This window comes from Plectrocnemia conspersa, unplaced genomic scaffold, assembly GCF_051122295.1.
Source record: "Plectrocnemia conspersa isolate PC_06_02 unplaced genomic scaffold, ASM5112229v1 ptg000008l, whole genome shotgun sequence".
In the NCBI taxonomy this organism is placed as follows: domain Eukaryota; kingdom Metazoa; phylum Arthropoda; class Insecta; order Trichoptera; family Polycentropodidae; genus Plectrocnemia; species Plectrocnemia conspersa.
This window is the reverse complement of record NW_028277172.1, coordinates 13,594,906-13,614,501: the sequence shown is the minus strand read 5'-3', so window position 1 is coordinate 13,614,501 and position 19,596 is coordinate 13,594,906. Positions and strand designations below refer to the sequence as shown.

Below are 19,596 nucleotides of genomic sequence, written 5' to 3'. Positions count from 1 at the left end.
CTAATGAAAAATACACATTAAAAGCCTTTCTCCTTCAATCATACCCGACTATTATTTATAAAATTATTTTCATTTTGCATCTAAAATATTTGCGATGTGCGGCTAAGTACTTTAATTTTTACAAAGCGCTATGGAAATTAATATCTCATGGTCTTTAAAACGAAACTAGCAGCTTATTAGCAAAACATTTTATATTTTATGGCTTTGCGGTATTTTCTCACTTTATGAATAGAATGTTCCTACATATACTTATATTTTGACATTTTATTAATATAAATATTTTAGAATATCTCAACAATTACTAATAAACCACTCTTATTTTTTCCTAATCCAAATTTACGATAATTTTTCCTTTAGTATTTTTGATAATAATCATTCACATAAAATATACATTTTTATTAACAAATATTTTTTTACAAAAAACTATTTTTTAAATCTTCATTAATATATTGATGATGATTTGAGTTTAAATATTATTTTAAAATAGTTTTTATTATTTTAAATGTCCGAATAAAAACATGTTATGGCCAAATTACCCACGTGCGAGAATTTCGACGCCATTGACGCGCGAACGTCAAGGCGTGTTTGTTTGGATTTTACGTTGGTTTGAATTTAAAAATCATGGGTGTTACTACAAAAACATTATCAGCGACTGTCAACGGTGAGTTATGTTTTATTTTTAAAATTATAAAATTAAATTTTGTTAAATTCTGCCTAATTTTAACTTCAATTATTTAATTTTAGTATCAAATGACTCGGAAGTAGATGAAGTGTCTGAAGATGGATCTGCGGTAAATGATTCTAACGATAGTGAAGAAGAGAATTCCGATGAAGGTGATAACGACGGTGATTTAGAAAGTAATGAAGGAGATATATCAGACGATGGCAATGCGCTTGGGAAGAAAAATGCTGGATGGGCAGATTCAATAGCAAAAATATTAAAATCGAAAAAACCCAAAGGAAAAAAATCATTAGTATTATCTAAAGCGAAAAAAATTACTGGCGTTAAAAAGTGTAAGGAAAAAGTTGATTTCGAAGTTGTCGATGAAGAAAAGCAAAACGTCCAAAATGTTTTATCAATTAAGGAAGAAGACGGAGAACCGGCGGCTAAGAAAGTATGTTATTTAATTGATAATGCAATGTTTGAATAATACTTGAATTAATTTATTTTTATAGAAAAAGCTGGATGAAGACCGTCATCCAAATCTCAGAATCAAACCTAATGTTTTAGAGAAAGAAAGAGAGAAAATCTTATCTAAAATAGCAACTAGAGGAGTTGTTCAGTTATTTAATGCAGTAAGAAATCAACAGAAAGAAATAGACCATAAAGTGCAAGCAGAGGGGCGTGTCGAATTAAAAAAAGAAAAAGTAATGAAAGCAATGGATAAGAATAAATTCTTGGACGGATTAATGGGAAAAAGTAAATCAGAAAACGTTAACAAATCACTAGTAAATAAATTCGACGCAAAGAAAGAAACTAAAAAAGAAGGCTCCTCTACATGGAATGTTTTAAGGTGTGTATGCATATGATTATTAAAATAATATATAGATACTAAATAAATTATCTTTACTTCACAGGGACGACTTTATGATGGGAGCTAAAATGAAAGACTGGGACAAAAATGAAAAAGTAAAAGATGCCCATGAAGAAGACGATGAAATGCCCAATATGAGTGACTCTGATTCAGAATAAAATTATCTTTATTGCATATTATATAAGTTATTAATTAAATAAATATAGAATTTAAATCAACATGTGTTCAGTAATTTTACGATTAACAAACATGGTATTTGCTTAGTCATTGCTTTCATACAAGTTGTAATGATAGAAGGGGTAAAACTAATAAACTTCCCAGCCTCGTATTATACGATAAACGGTGGAACAATGTTAACACTTAAAAGTATTTATAAAGAAGAGTGAGATTAAATAGATCACTTCCTTATGGCTTCTAAACATTGCTCTAACCTTATTGATGTGAGAAGTTATAGAGGGTGCAAACGTTGATTTTGATCACCTGCTAGTCATAGCAAAATTGAGAGCAAAAAACTTCGATGAACAAAAACGCTCGCAGAACTCAGCTTTACACTCAATAGTAACAATGCACTAGAGCAGAGATCTGCTAACTTTTTTACCTAATACCCCAAAATATATTTATTTACACCGACGTTACCCCATTGATTTGAAAGGTAGAAAATCATATATTATTTAAATTCGAAAGGTTTATTAAATCTATTTATACAGAGAATACAATTATAAACAAATCCATAATTGAGGAACTCCTTCTGGTATACACTTATTCTTATCGATGCCATCTATAAGAAAAGAGTAAAAACAAATTTAACCCTTCAGCACATGGTGAAGTAAAAGAAACCTCCACATGTACAATATATGTAAAGTCAGTACTGTATAATCGGGGCGAGCATTTTATCCAAATTGAAAAAGGTAAAACTACGTAGTAATTATTTTATTTTAATTTACGATAGAATTTTTTTCTGAAATACAAGAGTTAAGGAAAGAGAAATTTCACTCATCGATAAATAATGAACCTGCGAAGACGATTATGGCTGCTAATATCGAGTCTAATGGCTGCAAAAAATGTATATCTTCGTCATAGGTGTATAAAATAATAACAATGAATTTTACTGGTAATAATTTATTTTGCAAGGGGAACTGCAGTTATAGTCTGTTGTTTTGAGTAAAATACTTGCGGTTGCTTTCAGGATTTGGACTCACATAGCGGTTTTTGGAGGCGTAGACAAAATGGAATGATCTTTGACAGTCCTTGAGATTGGTCCTGGACGGCTATTTTAAAAAGTCGGTGTCGTTAAAAGAAGATTCCGTAAAAAATATTAACAATAAGGATGGCCCTTTATGATTTAGGATGACGTTAAAGGCAAATTTAATTACTCCTGAAATTGCATATTTCTAATAAAAATTGCTTTTAGCTTTTTGAAATAAGGAACGATTCATTTATTAAAAATTACAAGAAAGAGAGCAGTGTCTTTTATTGATTTTGGAGTCTTAAAAACTTTCACAAAATGTTTATTTTTAAATGAAGGAATTCTCATTACCAATTTAAAATTTAATTTTTACCCAATTGGGGTAATTTACCACAGTTAGCCGACCACTGCATTAGAGTAAGATAAGAGAAACGAACATCACTCCATCCGATAAATTCTGGAGTTTCACAAGACAGAACATTTGTAGATGGTACAGCTCTACTTACATCAAATAAAGATATTTTTATGCTATTATGTACGACTTAGCTTGATTTTAATTAATCATTATGATATGTATCCATGAGATTAGGAAAACCTGATCTGTGATGATTGATTGGAATTATAATTGTATAATAATCACTACACTCTATTTGCACTAACATAGTCAGTTCAAGAGCTATCAATTTCATATTTATTCATAATTTAGAAAGAGATGGTAGGTTTGGGATTACGCCTCTACTATTAGCTCTAAAGCACACGATCTTAACTGTCATATGCTACTGTATAAAAGTATTTTAAAATAAATACGGGTACGTGGAATTCAAATCTATAGTATAGCTAAAATTACAAAATCAAAATAGTCCAGATTATAATGAAAAACACTGAGATGCATCACAGGTACCGTTTAGTTCATGACAAAAGTGAAACTCTGAAAAAAAAAACAAAAAAAGATATAAATCAATTATAGTTCCTTCACAGAGGTGACTTTACGATGGGAGATAATATGAAAATGCCCAATAGTGATTCTGATTCAGAATAAAAATATCTTTATTGTATATTTTATAAATTAATAATATAATGAATATAAATAAACATGCATTAAATTATTTTATGATTAATGAACAAACATTGCTCGATTGGCAGTATTGCGGTATTTGCTTGGGAATCGTCGGATATATTTTAACGGGTAAGTTCCAAACCATCGTTTCGATTGGAACGTCGAAAGGAGCGCTCCAATCTTGCGTCTCTGAGTTTAAGTTCAATTCCTGGCAAGTGCTCGTCACAAATTCAAAGTGTAGCTTCCATTTAAGGGACACTAAAAATGAAATTTCAATATTTAGAATCTTTTTGTGTATAAATATGGATGGACGTAAAATGGCTGTACCTTTATCAGTTTCGAAAGCTGGCGTTATATGAAGAGGAATAGCCAGTATCAATTGCGATCTGCTGTGACCCAGAACGACTTCATGAAAACGAGCTACGGTTATAGCTCTTAATGCAGATTCTGCGTTATTATTTTGCGTGTCTTTATTCTTAATTTCTTCTTCTGATTGCAAAGCAACAGATACCTTAAATAAACAAATATAAATAATATATCCAACACAAAATTAACTACGATTAAAATGTATTGTTAATACCTGCATGCATTTAACAGTTCCTACTGAAAAATCAAAGGTCCCGACGATATCTTCTCCTAGTTTATAAGCAGATTTGAATAAGCAAAATCTTGCAACTTTTCCGCGAGCATTTGTAATCATGTAAAAATTTGGACTTCGTCTCGCTGTTATGTTCTAGGAAATTTTTAGACTGTTAATACCTATTGGAGTTGTAACATAAATGCTATCAAACCTTACTTGTAAAACTTTCAATGCTATATCTAAAGGAGTCTCTACTTTTCTCTCTTCCAAAAATGGATTAGCCGGCCTTAACTCTTCCGTTGTTTCATTACAACAAAGCGCCGATACGTCAGGCATACTGGCTATAGCGCTAACCGATAGTACTCTGAGTGGTATTCTGATCATTTTGATTGGGGAATTCACACGTTGCGTGGATATTATTATTTTATACGAGTATTTAGCACCTTGACCTCTATAAGAAGGAGGCGCCTCCATCGGAATGTGTTCTTTAAAAGTAACTGAAATTCATCATAATATAATTATATTATACGAGTGTGTCATAAGATTTATTTTTACGTACATGTTTTCGTTTCTCCAATTTGTAGCGTCAAATCGCAAAATATTATCACCGGGTTTGTTTGCAGAATGATTTGACCCAAATTACTGTTGGAGCATTGTAAAGAGGTTCTATTGGTGCCGAAAGAGCCTATTCTTTGCAAACCGTTGGGTATCCTATCGTCGGGTTTATCGCGCATGGAATAAAAACAATGAATTTGGGCCGAAGCCCATGCCAAATTTTCCAAGACGTCACTAGAATAAATTCATTTAACATTTAAAAGATGTTTCATTTAATTAGCAATTAAAAATGACAGCTCACTTGTGACTCTGTGAGATTTTATGTTCCGGTTGAGTCGTGTGACTGAACGTGATGGAGCATTCAACCGCTTGTCCGGATAAATAAACTGAACCATTTAGTAATTTGGCTGTTATTTCTATCATTTTCAATTGGCAGCAGAGAATAAGATTGCGTTAAAATCACATATTCAACACACCTCGATACGTCAAACTTTGTATTGTTTTTAAGTTAGAAGAGAACGCTTTGCAGAATAAATTTTGACCATTGCTTGAGATGACCAAAATTAAAACTAGGACAAATTAAAGTTATATTTATTTTTTTTTAAAATACGATATATACTTATAATTATTTTCAATATTATTAAATAGGTTTTTGTCAAAAAAAATGTTTCTGTTTCAACTACCAATAAAATATAAAACACACGTTTCAAAAAATTTCAAGTTTGAATTAAAATTTTTAGGTGCTTAACATTTGTCACAACAATTTGCTACATAGTCAAATATGCCAAATGTCAAAAATTTAGAAATTCGATTTGATCTGAGTAACTGAGCGATGTTGTAGGAATGCTCACTTTTGAATTGTTAAGGTGTAGGGTAACTCGTTTTCGGCGATGGAGATGGAAGTTCTGTTCGTAGCACGTTCTTTTTCTTCTTCATGAAAGTGCTTCTAGGGTTACGGTGAATAGACGTCCTCCTTTGTCTTCCTTTTGTACTTCTTTGTCCTCCTTGATTCAACTTAGTAACAGTCGGAGTTGTTATTTTTATAGTTTTAATAACATAAAATAAAACTAAGAAAATTATTTTTTTGGTAAAAGAAGGGAAACAAAAATTGTTTCTGCACTGAGTTTTTGAATATTTAAAAATTAAAGCCACTCAATACTTGTTTTTCGGTAGCGACCAAAAATCTCATTGATCAGCGTCTTTTAATTTTATTGTAAAATGTATTTAATAAAAAAGTTCTTGACCGTTTACCTTTTAGTTACGTACGCCTAAAAAAGCATCATCGTACTCTTTAATAGTATATTTTAGTTATCGCCAAAAACATTAGATCTGATAAGCTATCACGACTCTTTCTCGAAATTTTTACAGCTTGCAGCTAAAAATCACTGGTTATCGATGGAATGTTGCAATTACCCCTCAGCAACTTATTAAAATGCTAATATGAATATACTGAGTACACGTTACGTCAAGAGCACGATCAATTATATCACAATGCTCAGTAAAAAGGCACTAGGGTACAAATATAGATAGATTAGGACTCACAGTTAGCCGTTTATCAATGTTTGGGCAATAAGCATTTGTGTCCAGTACGGCGATAAAAAAGCAAAATTTAAAACAGAAAAAAAGTATATAACCATTAGTTTCTCGGCTTAGCTTCAATATAATTAACAAGTACATAATTTTGTGACCCTCTAAAAATGACAATTATCATGGCAAAGTATTCAATTATAATTTTGATCAGCGATAATATAAAATATACATGGTCGATTTTAGCGGTTCTTAGACAAGCTGCAAACCGCTATATTAAAAAAAAGTTGCGTTCGATGGGTTGACGTGTGTTCGGGCCGAATTCGTTTTGCGGGCTAGTGTTGCTAGTTCGCCTCCTTGCGGCCAATCGGCCGTGTGATTCGAGCCGGCGAGCGACGAGCGTCGTCCGGCCGAAAGATGCGGGCGCTCGGCTTCACGGCCCTGAGCCTGGGGCTGACTTTACTCGTCATAGGCAATGCCTACTATCAGCAGAAGCAGTTCTACCCCACCGTCGTCTACATCACCAAGTCCAACTTCAGCATGGGGGTGCGTCGTAACGTTGCGCAAATTTACATTTATAATCCGGTGTCGAATACTTTACAAATGTAATACTTTCAGGTCATGTACATACAGGCGTTCATCATCGTGCTGCTCGTTGGCAAATTGATGAAGAAAATATTCTTCGGACAATTGCGAGCCAACGAATTTGAAGTGAGCCGTTTTACATATTATCTTACTTAATTCAAATATTTGCACGTCAATCGCATATCGTATCCCTGAATACAATTATTGTCAATTTTCCCTTGCAACATGTCAGGTAAACACAATCAACAACTAATAATTATTATTTATTTTACTTTATTCATTCGCAAGCTAGGGAAAATATCAATTTCAATTAAAATCATATATGTCCAATAGTTTAGTGAGAAATCTGAGAGACTAGATATTGACATCCTGTCATTGTCAACATTTAGAGGCACAACAAATATTGTACTGAAATATAAAAGCAAAAATTTCATTTTACTTATAATAATTGGTTAAGATAAATATTTTTGATTATTTACTATTTTTGAATTAAATTTATTTTTATAGCATTTGATGGAGAGGTCTTGGTATGCGCTCACCGAAACAGCTTTGGCTTTTACGCTTTTCAAAGACGACTTCAATCCCAAGTTCATAGCGTTTTTTACAATATTGTTGTTTCTCAAATCATTCCATTGGTTAGCAGAAGACAGAGTTGACTACGTAAGTATTATCATAAAAATCAGTAATTAAAAACAGTATTAAAATATTCTCCTAAACATTACAGATGGAACGCAGTCCTATAATCAGTTCCTTATTTCATATTAGAGTACAGAGTTTACTATTTACGTTGGCCGCTTTAGATATATTCTTCATTTTACACGCTTATCAAACGACGGTGGCTAAGGGAGCTTCGGTACAATTAGTTTACGGATTTGAATATTGCATTTTGATAATTATGATTGTCAATATTTTTGTCAAGGTATGTTTCGTTTCATTATTTTTTAAACTTAATTGTGTATATATTATATACATATACACGATTGACTTATTTTTTAGTACGTGATCCATGCTGTCGATTCGCAAAATCCTTGGGAAAATAAGGCGATGGTATTATTGTATACGGAATTTATAGTGGGACTTTTCAAAGTGCTTTTGTATATATCATTCGTCATTATAATGGTCCGTAAATATTCACTACCATTATTTGCTTTCAGGCAAATGTATTACACGATAAGGCAAGTTTTAAAAATCATATTTGTGTTAAAACACAAATTTAAATAATCGATTATCTCTTTAGGAACTTCAATAAGGCATTTAACGATGTTATAATGTCACGAAGAGCGATACGGAATATGAACACATTATATCCGGATGCCACACCAGCCGAATTAGCGGCATTTAACAACGTGTGTGTTATATGCCTTGCCGAAATGGTCACCGGAGCCAAGAAGCTGCCGTGCAATCACATTTTCCATGCGACGTGCTTGAGATCTTGGTTTCAACGACAACAGATTTGTCCGACGTGTCGATTTAATATCCTGCGAAATCCGGCTGTTCCTCAAACGGCTCCAGCTGCGGCGGCGGCGGTGGCTGCAGCCGCCGCTGCTGCTGCTGCTCCTCAAGCTCAACAGGCCGACGCTCCGGTGCCGCCTATGCCTCCTGTGCCACCACAGCCTCAAGGTCAAACCGCCGGTCAACAGCAACCACCTCCAATGCCAGGCATTGGTATGCCGCCTTTCGGAGGAATGCCAGGTTTTGCCCGTATGTTATATAATTTTTATAAGTTGGCTTAATCTTTGATATTTAACAATGGAACTGGTACTCTAATACAGATTTTTAAATTATATTTGTCCATACTATAATTTATTTTTTCTGTCAAGAATGAAATATTCTTGCAATATGGAATTTGAAATTGCAATGCGAATTATGGGGTCAGTGCAACTTTTAAGGAATGACTTTATGTAGGTAGGATAAATGTTGTAACTACAACAAATTATAAAAAATCTGATCTCTATATAATGTTCAAATTTTTATGGTGCCTTAGGATAACTTGATTTATTGGGGGTTCAAATATTTTAGAATAAAAGGTTGATAATAATCCGTTTATTTTAGCATTTATTGGATTCCCTTGGCCGCCACCACCAACACCTCCAAATTTGGCCACTTTGACAACGACAGAGCTATCTCGTATGGAAGGAAGAGAAAGGCAAAACGTGGAAGCCAGAATTCAGGTAAATGGTTATCCAACTTCGGTTAAGAATATTTTGTAAAACATTCTGAACAAATTATATTGACTGAATAATAATTAATAATTTTAAGTACAGGTGATCCAACTTCAGTTTCTGAACTTTTTTAAAAAAAAAACATAAATTTAACCTTTTGAACTCTAAAGACATTTTCGAAAATTTTTCAGCAACTCTTAGTCATTTTCAGTGAATTTGTCAATAATTATGTTTGAAGGGGGAAAAAAATCAGATTTTAATATATGTGTATATAAAAAGGGGTTTGAATTACGATAATTCTTCAATGTGTATATTGAACATATATTTGACAAATTCATTTTTAAAATTAATTGTGATATTTTTTTAAAACAATCCCTTTAAAGAAAGCTAGATATTTTTTCATAAGTTTTGGGATAATACGTCGTTTCTTACCTTCTTTGCGATTTTGGGGTTCTGATTCTCAAATTCTGATTATGATTTTTTAAATATATATTCTAAATAAAATACTCAGAATATTTAAAAAGAAAACCTTCACGTGAATAAAATATTTTACCAAAAAATGCAATCTAGAACAAAAAGTCCATAACCAAAAGGCTTCCATATTCAGAACATAAATAATTTCAATACACCCAGGCCTCGTATAACACGGTCATATGATTCCACAAAAACGTTGTGTTATACGAGGTTTGAAGTTCATACAAAAATAGGGTTTGTGTTCCAAGAAAAAATCTGAATTAGTTAATACCCTTTATTTCTTAACAATCAAAAAATATACTTTCTCTTTGTCGAGATCGGTTGTAAGTTTTCATCATCAGAGGCCTTTTTGAATTTGACCTTTAAAAAATCTGTAATAAGCAATTGTCTACTTTTAGAATATAAATCTTTATGTATTTCGTTATAGGGGGCCAAGATCTGCTGTAATCCCCTCTTGAACTCAAACTTCTTTCCATTAATGGATAATTTTCTATAAAAAATTGTTGTCAATTTCAAGCCGTCATTTGTTGTTTTTAATTTGAAACATTTAGCTACTTTGCTGCAACTGCTTTCTAAGTCATTAAGTATGGTAGTTTCACCCAACATTTTGACTAATTCTTCTTCGTTCAATGTCGACCTTTCAATATTTCTCCGATGTCCTGAATATCCATATCATGAAATCCTTCTCCACTAATACCACGACAAATGTAAATTATTCTTTGGTATTCATCTTCTATTGGTGGTACAACATTTTCTCCGAGACCACATCTGGCCACAGCTTTTTCCAGCAAGAATTTAAAGTCGATTAATTGATTTCTTTAATGGATACAGAGACCATATCGATACAATTTCGAATAGAAAATTTTTTCTAAGCTTGTGTAACGGTTAAATTCTCATCTTGTCGTAGTGCGATCCATATGCGTATAAATCAAACATGTTCATTAATTTTTAATTGTTGTTTTTTTCTGAAACCGTGTTATATAAAACGTGTACAAAAATATGCCACAATCCATCAACCGTGTTATAGCAAAACCTTGTTATACGAGGCTTTGGTGTATTTATGATTACTCTAAGAAATGTCATTTTTATGCTATATCTAATTGTTCTGAAGCATCATCTAAAATAATCATATAATAGTCATCATATTCACTACATTCAAATTCATATTTGATAGTTTAAAACATGTTTTTGGACTATAAATTAAAAAACCCGCTAACTTTAATATATAACTAATAAATGATAAAACCATGGAAATGTAAGTACAGTTCAAATAAGATTGAATTACTGCAGAAATACAGAAGATGCTCATGGCAATATGTCGCAACACAGACTATTGTATCAAGCACCCGCTGCATCTACCGAGCGATCCTAGGCAGACCATATTTTATTAACTCCAGATGTTAAATGAACAGGTATTTGGTCGTAGAATCAATAATTTGTATCTTTTTAAACCATTACCTGATTTTTCCGAAGTAATAAAAAATAATAAAATAGATTTAAATTATTTAAGAAACAGCTTGAAAAAAATGTCGAGTCTTTGCCGTCAATGGTCTTCGGGTTTCACTTTTTGCATTATCTGAATTTTATATTAACCCATTAGATGCGAGATGCGGATAAATCCAAATCACCATGCAGGGCTCTCAAGTGCGAGAAGCGGATTTATCCCTCACTATAAAAATCATAATATATGTATGTACATACAAAAAAAAATATTTCTATTATTAAATTTTTTCAGATAAAACCAGGAAAATTGTTGCATTATTTTCCTGGTTTTATCTGGATTTTTTTTTAATCTCTATATTCTTTATTAATTATCTTTTATTAAATGCCTGTCAAAAACATTTTTATATTTTTCCTTTTCCCCTCATTTTATCACTTTTTTAAATTCAATTCTGAAGGTGAATAAAGACGCAGCAGAGAATGATTATAAACATATAAAAAAATCACAATTATATCTTTAACTTTTTTTTTAGTTGATTATTGACACAATTCCTGACTTTTTATGAAGTTTAGTTCCACACATAAAGGGTTAAAGGGAGCCATAAGAAAAGCCTAAAAGCTTGAATGTCGATGAATAGACAATTCCGAGTCATTGGCCACTCACTTACAATAGCAATATTCTTAACTAAACAGGCGCTACGATGATGCAGGTAGTTCTTACCGTATCTTCAAAGCTTCCAGTCTCTTAAAAAAATTTCACTATATTGCGAATTGTTCGCTCAGTAGAACGATGAAATTGACCATAATCTTCCCGTAAATTTCGATCCACAGTTTGTACAGAATTGTTTTTTCTATAGAATAATTTAACAATATGAACGCGTTGAGTGGTGGTTAAGTGACCCATTTCGTAAATGTGTTCTTGCAAACTAACATTTGATGTTGAACATGTGTGATTATTGACAGCTGTCTGATTTACAGTGCTGCCAACATAGGAAACTTGAATTGGATCAACCTGTATATATTATTAAAAACTAATATTTATGTACTAGTTTGTTATATCGATTGCCGTTTTAGTGTTTGAGAAACATACAAGTTATGTTGGACGCTTCCGTACTGATGATGCAGCAATACTCTACCATCGCAAACAAGTATCCGACTGTATCTGATTCGAAAGACGCCGAAACTCAAACGAGTATCGAGGACGGAACTACCACCGCTGCCGCATCGGAAGTGAAAGCCGAAGTACCGTCTACAAGCACAGCGGAAGACATCGAAAAACCGGGAACTTCTACTGCTCACGAATATGAAATACCACCTCTCGAACCAACAACTTCAGACGAAGCAACATTAGAATCTACTCCCGTAATCCCGGAACCTACAGTGGAAAAGGCAGAGATAGTCGAAAGTAACGAAGCTCAATTAGAGGCCGTCGATGCGAGCATTTCAAGGTATACTAGTTAATATTTATCGATCGATATCGCCAAATATAAATATTATGCGTATTTATTTCAGTGATGATGTTCAACTTGGGGACGATGACGAATCGGCCGATCAAGTGCGGCGGCGGAGACTTCAAAAGTTCGATCAGGATCACTGACTGACTATTATAGTTTAAATTATGTTTTTTTGTTTGTTAAATTGACTGTGAAGATATTTAATTACGTAGTTATTTTGCAATGATGGTGTGTCTGTAAGACAATATGTGGTGAAATGTGGAAAAAATCAAGGTTTTTTAAGTCTTACTATATAAATAATTATACATGCATATATTCATATTTGTACATAAAAATAAAGTAATAAAACACATTTCATATTAAAATCTATTTAAGTTGTATTCATTTCTAAATTATAAAAATTATGTAAATAAATTTTCATTACATTTTTCGTATTAACTCATTGTTTTAATCAAGATCAATTTTACATTATTTGTAAATATGTAACACGTTGTTTTACCGATTATTGTAGAAGGCATTTAAATAATCATACACTCTTGGATTATAACCTTCCAAAACTGGTCTTGCACTTTCATATTGACATTTTTCGTATATTTGCATCCTCGGTAAAGAATACCAAGCATTTTTAATACCATCTGTTCCGCTGACGTTTAATGTGTTCAATTGAAATATGCTTAAATCGTAGTCGATTCCATTTGTGTGAACACATTGAATTGTCACTGGTTTTGGTAGTTCCTTCACATCATCCTGAAATTGTATCGTTACTTATAGATAAATGATAAAGTTGCATTGACAAGGTGGCCCAAAAAAACTATTTTTACATTATATGAATTATATTACTGTTTCGAACTATTGCAGTCCTACCGCATGACAAAAAATTGCTTCTCTTCAAAATATTTACACTATACTAAACTTATGTATGAAAATATATGTATAATAACAAATTTGAAACAAAGGTAAACAAACTTGTAATCAGTACTCGGTAAAGTTTGTAAAAGTAAAAGGGAACTCTTACTAAAACCTAAATAGTCAGAAAAATAACTGAAACGAGATCTAAATAGACGATGATAAGCCTTCTACTGGAACCAAAAGAAATCGGATCAGAATTCAGAGACGGGTGCAACCAAGCCAGCAGCATTACCTGCAAAGACTCGCAGACCTAAGCTTTCAACTTTAGACCATAATTTTTCGTCGATTCTCAATTGAACAATCATAGTCGTTTCTTTAGGCTACTTTTATTGTGAAAGAACAAAATTACATACCCCATATAAAGATTTGGCATAAGATGACGCAATCGAAAAACTGTGCAACAATGATCTTCCTTGTAACTGATCGACAGTTACGGTCTTACCATAAAGATTTTTTACTTCAGATTTACTAAACCTGATTATGGATGTATGCGGATGGAATCTTTTAATGGTTTTATCCTTTATAGCTGAAAATAGATAAATTTAAGCGTATGAGTTTTTCGTGTTTAATATTCAAGAAATGCTTATATATTTACGATATTTGGAACTAAAATCGTAAAAGTGCTCCTTGTTTAAGGTAATAGTGTATTTTATTGGATACAAATTGGGCAATTCGATGCCATTTGTGAAATCAATTTCTGAAGACACCGACGAGAGCGGTTGCGTTGAAGATACCAGCAGATCTGAACGAGTTTGGAATTGAATAAGTTCAGATTCTTTAGTAAAACTTGTCAAAATATCTGCAGAGTCCAGTGCGAATCGTTCGTTAGCAATGCCGTTGGAGTTTCGTTCCAAAATGGTCAACAATTTGTTTATGATTATTGTTCTAAAAACGTAAACGAGTTATAAAGAGATGCGACGTGTAGAAATGAGCAAATATAACTTACCCTTGACGCACGTCCGTTATGCCATAAGGCCGAGGAAAAACAAACATAGGTCTCTCAGGATGTTTTGGTTTCGATATTTTTTTCTGTTCAGCATCGAAGACACTGGCGTTCATTATTGCCTGTTTTACTTGTTCGTGGACGCTCATCGGTATGTTTTCATTTGCAAGCTTATGCACGTGATCCGGAAGGGTATCCGAAACGTGCACAGTTTTGGTTAATACCTGAGCTTGCTGCAATCCGTTGAGTAAAACTTGATTTTGCTTTAAAATGTAACATTCGGTATTTTTCCAATCCGGATGATTACTATCTAGCGGCAACTCTTTATTGTAGTAACCGACAATATTAATTCTGAAATGATTAGTAATCGTTAGTTATAAGCGAGTACTAAAATAAAAACAATTCATACTTTGGTAAATTTTTCTTCTGCTCCTTGCAAAAGTTTAATGCATTTAATACTGTCACTCCTTTTTTTTCTAAAACAGACTGAGCCCCAGTATTTGTAACAACTCTTTTCCTTCTGTTAACCCACATGTATCTGAACATGCGACCGATATGCTGCTGCCATAATACCGTTGTTAAGCGCATCCCGGCAAGATTATGAGTCCTTCGAATACCAGAAAATTCTCAATACAACATAACCCAGAAACACGAGCGAATTTGACAGATTTGTGCTGGCCCTAATCAATAATTAATTGACCAGTTTTTGGTCACATTACAACTATTCTTTGTGTAGTAATATACTCTCTTGAGAAATTTGGGAAAAAATTAATAAATTGTTAGTTGATTTTGTGGGGTGGTGTTGTTCCAATTTTGACCAACTGCAAAATTTGCACCAATAGCAAAATATATTTTTTTTACATAATACAATATAATTTATTTTATCAAGTATTTCATATAGGTAGTATTTTTTATTATCGTCTTTTTTTTTTGAAATCTTGGGACTCATCGCGATTTTTGCTTACTTGTGTTCTATATTTCGGCCGTGATTTTCCGGCCACGATCACGAATTATTCGCAACTGCCGCTCTTGTCCTTGACCTTGGCATATATACTCGTTTCGGTGGGGCATTATTAATTATGTTAATTAATTGTCCATTTGTTCAGGATGAGTCATTTGTGTCTGTGTTAATGTGTTTGTTTAATTGTGTGGCAATTAGGTCAGCGACATTTTTTTGTGATTTTTTCGTAATGACTCTAAAAGCGGAAGCCAAGATTTTGATAATATACTACTATCATCTCTTTTGTTCATAGCGATATTTTGTGAATTTCTATTTTAAGTGCTTCTCGTTTTGTACGAACAAAAGGGTTTTTAATATTAGCTAAGGTTTTTGTGTTACTAAAATCAATTTTATGGTCTTCTGTGAAACTGTGTTCGGCTAGAGTAGAATTACTATCTTATAAAAAGATCGAAAGAACCCTAACGAAACACGATATCAGAACTATTTTCCAATCCAAAAACAAAATTGGTTCAGTGCTTCCAAACGGGAAAGATCAATTAAAAAATGAGTCCCAAGGTGTATATAAAATCTCATGTGCAGATTGCGAAAAAATTTACATTGGACAATCTAACAGACGCATCGCACACCGAGAAAATGAACATAAAAATGCTGTAAAAAAATTTAATAGTAATTCTACTCCTGCCTAACTTTCTTTCTTTCTACTGACAATCTTCCGGGCGTTTGGACGCGCGCCGTCGCGCGCTCGCGCCCAGTTTATTTACTATCATGTAACTATTTTAAATCGTCAATAAATTACTACTATAGTGACTTAATCTGTGTCTAATTGCCACCCGTCACCACCCCGTCGCCAAAGCATGTATTAGTGATTAGAATTTTTATATATATTAAATAAAACAAATTATTAAATGTATAATTATATATTATTTAATTACAGTATTCTTCGAAAAGTGGCATTTCAGTTTAAGTAAATAACATACTTGAATTTATCATTCATTTTGAATTTTGTAGGGGGCCGATTTATATTTGTATATAATTTTCGCTTAGATTTATTATGGCCAAAACTTGGCGGCACTCTGGTAACATTGGCGTAATAGATTCTCTCTCGAGTGGCAGCCCTGGATGGACTCTGGTTGCACGTCCGGCCTGCTGATCCGCGTACCGTCTACTTATTAACCATGTAAACAACTTTATCGTTAATAAACGTACTACTGCAGCGGTTTAATCTGTCTATTTGCCACCCGTCACATCCCATCACCAAATTTTATTATATATTATAATTATATGTGCCTAAAACATAAAGGGGCAGTCTTTAATTTATTGTTAAAAAATTTGAAAATGTAAGAGAATTTCTGAAAATGGTAAATATTTTACGTTGTAATCAATTTCAATAAATATTTATGAATATAATATATTAATTATTGCTCGATTTGTATCAAAACACAAAAATAATATAATTATTTTACTCACAATTCTTACAAATAAATTTTCCGATATTTTGTGGTTGCAAAATTGGCAAGATGACGGTTTGGTGGTGCCAATTCTAACGATCGAAGTGAAAATGTTGTTTTTTATTCAAATCTGTGTCTAATTGTCACTCGTCACCATCTGATTACCATAAGTAAATACTGCGAAAGGAATTAAAATCATTTTAAACCGTTAATTAAAAATCAGGACACAAGAAAAATGGTAATATTTTTGGTTAAAAATCATTAAAATGTGCTACAAATAAGATGCCCTGTCCGGATGTCTTACTGTTTCCGTTTCACCTTATAAATCTTACTGTGGAATTTTTACCGTGTCGATATCTTACCGTGCGACTTTTTTACCCTAACAGGCTAACTATTAGGGGCCCTTATTTTAGCTGACCAGCACAGGCTATTTACATCGGCCGGTCCTCCCTTTTGTCGGGCCTGCTTAGGGGAGGAAGAAGTAGAGAAAGTCGAACGAAGAATTTGATTTTATAATAATAATTAGTAACTTATCCGTTCGTTACAAATGTTAAAAATAATACACTTAATGTAATCACAGAAAAAGAATACAAATTAAATTTTATTAACTATAAAATTATTATAATTTGTTTTATTTAACATAGAGTATGTATGTATTATAGCGGGGCGAGAGGGGCGAGAGAGGGGGAGGCGAGCGACGGAGCGTGAGCGGTCAGTCAGCGGTCAACCGCTACGTCAACAAGATGTACGCACGCCCAAACTGGTGACCCCGACGCGACGCGAGAATGGAGTTCGAAGCGAGCGGCGGTTTTCCGCCATTTAACATAGACAATTGTGAATTATGGTTCGCGCAGATGGAAGCTGTTTTCCGGTCTAGGAAAGCGCTTACCGAGAGCGAAAAATTCGACGTGCTAGTTGGCGGACTGCGCGGAAAGGCACTCGCTGCGTTCGCGGATTTGATACTCGCGCCAGATTCCGAGTTGCCGTACACGACGATAAAGAAGCGGCTCCTCGACGCGTTCGCACCTTCGTTCGTAGAGCGGCTACGAAAGATGTAAGAGACGCCGATGGAGGGCAGGAAGCCGTCGGAGCTGCTCCGCCAGATGCGAACTTACGCCGGAAGCGCGATTCCGTCGGAGTTGGTCAGCGACACGTGGGTTCGGAAACTCCCGAACGCGCACGCGCCAGCGTACTCAGCCTCCTGGTGACGCACGCGACAGTCAAAGACGACGCCAGGCTGGAGATGGCAGCGAAGTTGGCCGACGCACTGCTCGCAGAGGGGATGGAGGATTCTCGCGAAAAATACGTCGATGCGGCAAGCAGTGGCGGACGGCGCGCACCGCAAAACAAGATGGCGGCTGAGCGACGCGCATGCGCAGACGCCGACGGAAACGACTTGTGCTGGTTCCACCGCACGCATGGAAGCGCAGCGAGACGATGCCGTCCCCCGTGCGCTTGGAACAAATCCCGAAGAGCGGCGGGAAACGACAGCGAGAGTCGTTAACGGCGTAAAACGACCTCGAAATATCTCGCCGCCTAATCGTCAGCGACAATCGATCGGGTGGACGATTCTTGATCGACACAGGCTCGGAAGTGTCGATTTATCCTCGCCGCGCAGCCGACGTCATCGAACCCACAAGATACGAGCTCTTCGCGGCCAATGGAGCCAAAATCAAGACATACGGCCAGCGAACTTTCAAATTAGACTTTGGGTTAGGAAGAGCGTTTGTATGGAAGTTCGTTGTGGCTGACGTTACTAGGCCCATCGTCGGGGCCGATTTTTTGTCGCATTTCCACCTCATCGTAGATTTGAAACGCGCGACACTCACCGATGGAGCCGCTCGCTCGACGACGAAAGGGAGATCCATTGGACGAAACGCTGCGGAGGAAGTCCATGTTGTTTCCGACCGGTCGCAGTTCCACGCGCTGCTCACCGAGTTCGCGGAAATAACCCGACCCGACGGACAGCCAAACGCTCGCGTTAAACACGATACCGTCCACTACATAACGACGGAACCTAGACCGCCGGTGACTGCTAAACCGCGACGCCTTGACACCAGGAAGATGCGGGAGGCGAAAACCGCTTTCGACAGGATGGTACGTGATGGCATTGCCCGGCCATCGAAGAGCAGCTGGGCGTCCCCTTTGCACCTCGTTCCCAAGAAAGACGGAGAATGGCGCCCGTGCGGAGACTATCGCGCGCTTAACGCACGCACGGTACCAGACCGTTACCCGGTGCCGCACATTCAAGACTTCGCAAGCCAGCTAAGTGGTAAAAGAATATTTTCGTCGATAGATCTGGTGCGCGCGTATCACCAGATTCTGATGGCAGCCGAAGATGTGCAGAAGACGGCGATTATCACGCCGTTCGGGCTCTTCGAATTCCCTATGATGTCATTCGGACTTCGAAACGCGGCCCAGACTTTCCAGCGGTTCATCGATGGCGTTTTGCGAGGGCTCGATTATGCATACGCATACATAGATGACATTCTAGTCGCCTCGCAGGACGTCGAAGAACACCAGCGACATTTGCGCGAAGTGTTTACGCGATTGAAGGATCACGGAGTGCTGATCAACGCGTCCAAGTGTGTGTTTGCCGCTTCGGAAGTAACGTTTCTTGGCCATAGCGTATCCGCAGCCGGCACGCGACCAGTGACTGAAAAAGTGACGGCCATTAGCGAATTCCCAAAACCGCGAACAATCAGGCAATTGCGGGAATTTTTCGGCGTGGTGAATTTTTATCGGCGACACATACGTAAAGCCGCTGATTCGTAAGCGCC

At 35.3% G+C, this 19,596-nt stretch overlaps 4 protein-coding genes across 4 annotated transcripts; 2 read left to right on the top strand and 2 right to left on the bottom strand.

Annotated features, from left to right (window-relative positions):
- Positions 1 to 517: 517 nt before the first annotated feature.
- LOC148233050 (RRP15-like protein) lies at positions 518 to 1,753 on the top strand. Its single transcript, XM_088190253.1, has 4 exons — positions 518 to 661; positions 745 to 1,115; positions 1,177 to 1,514; positions 1,579 to 1,753. The coding sequence occupies exons 1-4, from the start codon at positions 622 to 624 to the stop codon at positions 1,691 to 1,693; spliced, it is 864 nt and encodes a 287-aa protein (XP_088046379.1). The 5' UTR covers positions 518 to 621; the 3' UTR covers positions 1,694 to 1,753.
- Positions 1,754 to 3,738: 1,985 nt separating this feature from the next.
- On the bottom strand, positions 3,739 to 5,459 carry LOC148233049 (RAB6A-GEF complex partner protein 2). Its single transcript, XM_088189575.1, has 6 exons — positions 5,215 to 5,459; positions 4,918 to 5,147; positions 4,575 to 4,855; positions 4,359 to 4,511; positions 4,106 to 4,289; positions 3,739 to 4,036 (listed from the first exon to the last, which is right to left on the bottom strand). Exons 1-6 carry the CDS (start codon positions 5,334 to 5,336, stop codon positions 3,825 to 3,827), a joined length of 1,182 nt encoding a protein of 393 aa, XP_088045701.1. The 5' UTR covers positions 5,337 to 5,459; the 3' UTR covers positions 3,739 to 3,824.
- A 1,254-nt stretch (positions 5,460 to 6,713) lies between these two features.
- On the top strand, positions 6,714 to 12,924 carry sip3 (septin interacting protein 3). Its single transcript, XM_088189176.1, has 9 exons — positions 6,714 to 6,986; positions 7,059 to 7,151; positions 7,533 to 7,685; positions 7,750 to 7,944; positions 8,022 to 8,200; positions 8,263 to 8,726; positions 9,078 to 9,196; positions 12,176 to 12,549; positions 12,614 to 12,924. Exons 1-9 carry the CDS (start codon positions 6,858 to 6,860, stop codon positions 12,696 to 12,698), a joined length of 1,791 nt encoding a protein of 596 aa, XP_088045302.1. The 5' UTR covers positions 6,714 to 6,857; the 3' UTR covers positions 12,699 to 12,924.
- mRpL37 (mitochondrial ribosomal protein L37) lies at positions 12,915 to 15,104 on the bottom strand. The gene is made up of 5 exons (XM_088189177.1): positions 14,817 to 15,104; positions 14,411 to 14,758; positions 14,060 to 14,349; positions 13,818 to 13,990; positions 12,915 to 13,302 (listed from the first exon to the last, which is right to left on the bottom strand). The coding sequence occupies exons 1-5, from the start codon at positions 14,993 to 14,995 to the stop codon at positions 13,051 to 13,053; spliced, it is 1,242 nt and encodes a 413-aa protein (XP_088045303.1). The 5' UTR covers positions 14,996 to 15,104; the 3' UTR covers positions 12,915 to 13,050.
- Positions 15,105 to 19,596: the final 4,492 nt, after the last annotated feature.

Coding starts and splice junctions, on each gene's coding strand:
- LOC148233050 (XM_088190253.1), top strand. CDS start 622: ATGGGTGTTACTACAAAAACATTATCAGCGACTGTCAACG. Junction 662..744: donor ATTATCAGCGACTGTCAACG/GTGAGTTATGTT, acceptor ATTTAATTTTAG/TATCAAATGACTCGGAAGTA. Junction 1,116..1,176: donor GAGAACCGGCGGCTAAGAAA/GTATGTTATTTA, acceptor TTATTTTTATAG/AAAAAGCTGGATGAAGACCG.
- LOC148233049 (XM_088189575.1), bottom strand. CDS start 5,336: ATGATAGAAATAACAGCCAAATTACTAAATGGTTCAGTTTATTTATCC. Junction 5,148..5,214: donor AAAATCTCACAGAGTCACAA/GTGAGCTGTCAT, acceptor AATTTATTCTAG/TGACGTCTTGGAAAATTTGG. Junction 4,856..4,917: donor AATTGGAGAAACGAAAACAT/GTACGTAAAAAT, acceptor GATGAATTTCAG/TTACTTTTAAAGAACACATT.
- sip3 (XM_088189176.1), top strand. CDS start 6,858: ATGCGGGCGCTCGGCTTCACGGCCCTGAGCCTGGGGCTGACTTTACTC. Junction 6,987..7,058: donor AGTCCAACTTCAGCATGGGG/GTGCGTCGTAAC, acceptor TAATACTTTCAG/GTCATGTACATACAGGCGTT. Junction 7,152..7,532: donor TGCGAGCCAACGAATTTGAA/GTGAGCCGTTTT, acceptor TTATTTTTATAG/CATTTGATGGAGAGGTCTTG.
- mRpL37 (XM_088189177.1), bottom strand. CDS start 14,995: ATGCGCTTAACAACGGTATTATGGCAGCAGCATATCGGTCGCATGTTC. Junction 14,759..14,816: donor CAGAAGAAAAATTTACCAAA/GTATGAATTGTT, acceptor TAATCATTTCAG/AATTAATATTGTCGGTTACT. Junction 13,303..13,817: donor ATGCCAAATCTTTATATGGG/GTATGTAATTTT, acceptor ATACAATTTCAG/GATGATGTGAAGGAACTACC.